The 6312-nt window shown below is 37.9% G+C and overlaps 1 protein-coding gene across 1 annotated transcript in view; it reads left to right on the forward strand.

Annotated features, from left to right (window-relative positions):
* Positions 1–4811, forward strand: part of LOC128940730 (neural-cadherin-like) — a 41095-nt gene extending 36284 nt beyond the window's left edge. Inside the window, exons 30-32 of the mRNA XM_054282413.1 lie at positions 1357–1610; positions 2513–2667; positions 3073–4811. Coding sequence (XP_054138388.1) covers positions 1357–1610; positions 2513–2667; positions 3073–3474 — 811 coding nt within the window. The 3' untranslated portion in view covers positions 3475–4811. The remainder of the gene's footprint in view (positions 1–1356; positions 1611–2512; positions 2668–3072) is intronic.
* The last annotated feature ends 1501 nt before the right edge of the window (positions 4812–6312 follow it).

The following is a 6312-nucleotide window of genomic DNA, read 5'->3' on the forward strand; positions in this document are numbered from 1 at the left end:
GAAGCTCTTTCTTTCCACCTTTGACCAGGCAACTTGTTTCTAATAGTGAAATTCCCTGTAGCTGCTGGCCAGAGAGAGACATTATGAGAACAAATTCTTCTTTCCATCTCATATCCTGTCATGGACTAGACTTGCCTTTCCATGCAAGTCTGATATGCAGAAAAATTACTAATTACTCCACCTTTTTTTCCATGGTGAAAAGATCACCAGAAGGCCAGTGAGAAAATTAAATGGCCTTTAATAAAAGGTGGATTGCAAAAGCTTTGGTCTGTCCTCTGTATGAAAATACCAATATAGTGTATATATACACTTATAGTGTATATATACATACATGTATATAAAATATATATATTTTTATAAATATATATGTATATTGCAAATACATATTTACATATATTTCTTGTAAAGAAGTTGAAATTAATCATAATTTGTATGAAACAATGAGACTTTCAAAATTAGATTGTCACAAAACTGGATTCTAGAATTGGCTTCCCAGGGCCAGAGCCGAAGCCCAACAGCTGTTATCCTACACAGTAAGTTTCTTGGAGAAAATCTGCTATTTCAAGAAAAATTTCAAAATATTTATTAAAATATGCAAACCAAAATACAGGCATTTCTGTTTAAAAAACCCAAACATAAATACACACAGGACTGAGAGGAAGAGTCACTTGAATTCTTGGAATTCAGATGAAATTTGGCACTTGTGAAGTCTGATGATTCTTTGCTAGAAGAGGCTGTGAGATTGTTCTAAGTGTGCTTGGGGACACTCCATTCTTCGGACTGCTTCTGAAAGAACAATATGAAGTCTTTGCCATTTTTTCAGTACAATTTTTTCTTAAGATTGCAGAAAGAAATCTGTGACCTCACACTATACCTCCAGGGCCTCTCCAATTACATGCAAGAAGAAATAAATCTTAAAAGACAAGACGAGTCATTCCAAGGTCAACGATATTTCTCCCCAGGGTCCAAAGGAACATTACTAAACTTATACCACATGCTCACTAGCTCTCTGCCTATTGATCTCAGCTGTCCATTTTCTTTCAGGGTCTTTGATTAGAACATGGATTGAGAAAAAGGGTTAGTCAGAAAATGATGGCTCCTTCATTTAAGGAAAGAGTGAAGCTCTTCTGCATATCTTCTCAATCAGGAAACCAGAACGTGTGTTCATGTTTTCATAAGTCTACTAGCTCACTAAGTTAGACTCTCCATGTATTTCAAACTTGCAATGTGGATTTGTGGTTTGCTTGAGAATAATTAAACTTTACTTTAAGAAACATTAACAAACTTTGCACAAAACAACATACAGCTCCAGATGCTTTGCTTGCCTATAAGATACCATCTGCTTTGGTTGTTCAGGTGCCCAGCTGGGAAAGTAGAAGTGACTGACACCCTTACAGGGCTCAGACACTGTACCTCATCCCCTTGTGGACACTGGACCTGTAGGAATGGGGGTACCTGTGTGGCTCAGTCCCAAGACAAGACTATCTGCCAGTGCCCTGAAGGTTACAAGGGAAGATGGTGTGAAATTAGCCAGGTGAAGGCTGCAAGACCTGTTGGACTAAGCTCTGGCTCTATTCTGGCAATCAGCATGTGCCTCCTTGTCTTCCTAGGTAGGAGATCATGTACTCTTTTTCCTTATTTTTAATCTTGTACCTTGTTCCACTGAATTAAGTCTGCTTTACCTTTGAGTCTTGTGATCAGTATTTTGCCTTTTCTGGAGATCACTATTTGAAGAAGCTAAGAGACAGACATCAGCACATAGTTACAGTTTACTTGCTTTGAGGACAGTTCTAGCAAATATAGGACTTTTCCAGTCACTTACTTTCAATCCTTCTTAAGTAAGAGCTATCCATCTTTGTGTCCAACTCTGTGTGCAGCCACATCCATGTGAAACCCCCACCTGCCCTGAGCCCTTTTTATAGTAGGTAGAACCTACAGCTACATATGCTCTTCACATATTAGGAAAGAAGAGAGATCTAGAAAGTTCATGGTCTTAAAAGGCAAGCCTCATTAAAAGCATGGGCACAGAGAGATGCTCACAATGTGTCCTTTTTCAGCTACACTTTGGCTGAAAAATTAGTAACACCATAAATTAATAATACCATAAAACTGTGTTGATAAACTGCACAGACATCTCATAATAGCAAAGACCCCAGGATTATATTACACTTGTAACCTTCATTAAAACAGTGGTTTACTTACTTTGGGTATCTTATTTACTCAGGATTGGTGAAAGGCCAGAGATTGGCCAAAATGCCTTCTATTTAAATGGATTCCTTTAGGTAAGTAAAATACCCTTTTAATGAAGTTTATGATGTAATATACATAGATTATTCTTTACATTCATGAATTTTAGTTGTTTGTATATTAATAATACTCATTTCTTACCTGCAAATTTAGTTGTCAAATTAAGAGTTGATTTAATATCTCAGGAATTATATAACTACTTGTTTATCATGCAACATACCTTGTCATACCTCATATAACAAGTATGTGTCTTTATTTCTTCCAGCACTCTTGGTTTCCTACACAGTGTGGAGTCAGTGGGGAAGTTCAGGGTTTCGGAAAGGAGGAATTTACCACATTCCTGAAGAGCGTGAAAGCTGGGAGGATGTTAGAGAAAATGTCTTCAATTATAATGAAGAAGGAGGTGGAGAACATGACCAGGTATGATGCAGCTTCAATCCAGCTTTGCAAATCCAACATCTCCTCACTTTCCTTTCCCAGACCTTTTAGTTAACTTCTTATCAAATTGGCTTTTTTCTTCTTCTTTTTTTACCTGAAATCCTCTTAAGTGGGAGGCTTCTATTTCAGCCCCGTCTGTACCTTTAATGATGCTGGTCGTGTGCGCCCACTTTCAAGGGTGGGCTTTGGACACCTCATGGTTGATTTAGCAGAAAATTACCATTACACAAAGGGAATGAACTAGGCACTGAACTAGGCACTCCCTTCTTCAGCTTGTAGAAAACTCAAAGAATTCAGTCTTGTCTTGTTTTGTGTTGTAAAACATTTTTTCAGTCAGTTTCCTTTTGAGTTGTTTCTCTCTGATATTTGCATTCTCTTTGTTTCCAGAATGCTTACAATATAGATGAACTGAAGAAACCTCTCCATAAAACTCCCCACTCCTCCTTGCGAGCAGCTGCTCCACACTCCAGGACACCAACTGGCCCAAAAAGAGACTCACTCCCCAAACATGCACATCAAAAGCAATCAATATCAGCTGTTACCAGCATCCCAGACTTCAAGGAATATGTTTCTCAAATCGTACGGGATGCAGACAATGATCTAAAGAGTCTTCCAGCTGACACTATTCATTTTTACTGCTTGGAAGGGCAATGCTCTCTAGCAGGGAGCCTTAGCTCATTAGATTCCATCAGTGGGGATGAAGATCTGAATTATGATTGCCTCCAAGAGTGGGGGTCAAAGTTTGAGAAGCTTAAAGAACTCTATTCAGTCTCAAATGAAAATTTATAACCAGAGTTCAACGAACTTGACACATTGTCATGACATATGGACACTACTTTTAAAATTGCCCTTTTTTATATATAAGTTACATCAAGTAACTTACATGATGCAAGTTTTTGGCTACAATAGCATGATATACTCACTTTTCCCAGGAGTGATAATCTGAATAATCTTTTTATATGCACTCTACAAAATTATTTCATTATATAAGTGCAAAGACGTTTAAAGCATGAATTTTCTTGAAAACTTTGGAATGTAGAATAGCTATAGAATAGTATTATAATATCCTTTTTTATTTATGTAGACCACACTGACTTACTAGAATTATCGTGGATGCAAGAACTTGAATTATTTTCTCCCTAGTATTAATGTGAAACCTATCAGGCAGATAACAATGCATAGGGCATTCTTTTTAAATGGAATTAATTTTAGACTGTGAAATAATTATTACCAATGTTAAATATAAAACATTTACGATTTCTGGTTTCTTGTCAGCTTTTATTATATCCTCCTAAACTCTGCTCTTCCATGACATGACACACACCACCTCACTCACAGGCTGCCCAACTCCATGGGACTTTTCCTGTCTGACCCTTTTTCTAACTACCTGTACCAAGGGGAAAAGAGTAGCAAGATCCCATCCGTGAACATGACTTTGTGACAATTTGACACTCTTAAAGGCAGCTGTAAGACCTGGGAAAAGTTTATTTTCAGTAAACTTTTATGTCCAGCTTTGCTTTTCACATGGAACTCTTCTTCAAAGTGTGGAGCTGGAAAACAGAAGAGCTGATAGCAAGTGTGAAGACAAGACAGAAGGACATCCAGGCAAACGTTGGAACTGAATTCTTTCAATCAGGACAATCATTGTAAAAGTTGGGATCCTCAAAAGAGAAAGCATGGGAAACCTAGCCTCCACTCCTTTGTCTCCTCCTGCTCTCCAAAAAACAACTGGTTTTAGAATGGAAAAAAGGGAATCAGAAGCTTCTGAAATCTGACATTGACTTGAACACTCACCTCTGTGACCATGGGCAAATCACCTTGTTCTTCCCTTTCTCTCTTAACTCTCTGAAGCTGGAGCTCCCCTCTTGGGCAGCTCCCAATGCATGGGGTGATGTGTGAATGTTAATAGGTGCTTACAGAGTCCTTGTAAGCTCTGAAGCACCAAGGGGTTTTTAACTGTTTTCAACTCAGTGGGATTTTTTAATTACCATGATACTCAACATTTGTTTTTTTACAATAGTCTTGACACTTGCTTTGATTTATTATTGATGTTTTAAAATTAGATCTTTCATCACTCTTCATCATTTTACTTGGTATAAAGAGTGCAAATGTAAATTAGTTTTGTACCTAGAGGGAAGATTTTGATACTATTAGAACAAATAGTTTAGATCAAAAATAAACTGAACAAAAGTACCATGTGAACAATTTGCAGTCATTTAATAAAATTATTTGTGTAAATGACACTAAATTAGTAGTATTTATTAGAAAGATTTGGAGAAGGAGTCACCATGAGCCACTCCTTCATGCCCAAACCTCACATGGCTGGGCACTGATTGTTCTTATGGAGTCATAAAAAATAAATAGGGTGCCTATATTAGCATATAGCCACATATTGTTTAATGTAAATTTTTTCTCCTTTCTAAAAACATGTAGTGTGGTAAGAAACTACAACATTTCTTATACCAAGGGATATTAATATGTGATTGCTGCAAATTAAAACTGCTGAGCCACAGAACTTCAGTAAGGTGACTCTTCCAAGTGTTGAATTCTTACAACATTTTAAGTGAAAGAAGTGGATATACATTTTTATTGCTCTTTTATTAAGTTGCCTCTTCTGAATTTGGGATCAAATAAAACTTAGCATAATTATTGGTAAACTGTCTCTTCCAAAAGAGACCAATTTGAACAATGTGCTACAAATCATGCTAACAGATTATGATCTCCCTGAGGGTTATTTTGTAATTCATATTCTGAAACTGAACATTTTACATTTGGATGCACTAAATAACTCAGGAAAGCTGAAGCAGTACTTAATTTTTTCCCTCAAAAAACTGAACATACAAAGTAAATGCACGACAGAAGATAAATTGCATTGAACTCAGGACATGTAATGGACTTCTTTCCTCATGGCAGGTGAGAAAGAAGAACCTCTATCTCTATCCTCTATCTCCTTGGGTCACTTATAGCAAGATGCAGAAGGCTTATAGCTGAGAGCTACACATGAGCTCTCAGCTCACAGCCCCAAGAGTCATGTTATTTGCCTGAAAAGTATGGTCCAAACACTTCTTGAACTGCCAGGCTTGGTGCTGAAACCACTTCTCTGGGTAGCCCATTCCACTGCCCAACCACCCTCTGGGTGAAAAATTTTTGTAGTACTGTAATATTATTGTATGTAATCATGTATCTATATTGTAAACCTCCTGTACAGCCTTTGTGAACTCTTCTCTTGGTAAAATATTAGAGAGACCCAGCTAATTTACTGAAATGGATAAAAGCTTCTGCTGGTCAACCTGTTCTCCCCAGGACATAGATGTTCTAAGAGCAGGGATACCTGAAAAGCTTCAGAACCAGATCCTGGCTAGTTGCAGTTGAGAGAGTGGCACAGTTGCACATGGACTGTCATGCAAATACTGACACCTTAATAACACTGGAAGCTGTTGCTGCTAACACGGACATGGAGCAAGTCCAGAGGAGGGCCATGAAGTTGATAAGAGGACTGGAGCATCCCCACTGTGAACATAGGCTGAGAAAGTTGGAGCTGTTCATCCTGGAGAAGAGAAGGTTGTGTGGAGACCTCATAGCAGCCTTTCAGTATCTGAAGTGAGCCTACAGAAAAGATGGAGAGGG

Source organism: Melozone crissalis, unplaced genomic scaffold (assembly GCF_028551555.1).
Source record: "Melozone crissalis strain CALT ecotype California unplaced genomic scaffold, PUWL_Pcris_2 ptg000002l_1, whole genome shotgun sequence".
In the NCBI taxonomy this organism is placed as follows: Eukaryota; Metazoa; Chordata; class Aves; order Passeriformes; family Passerellidae; genus Melozone; species Melozone crissalis.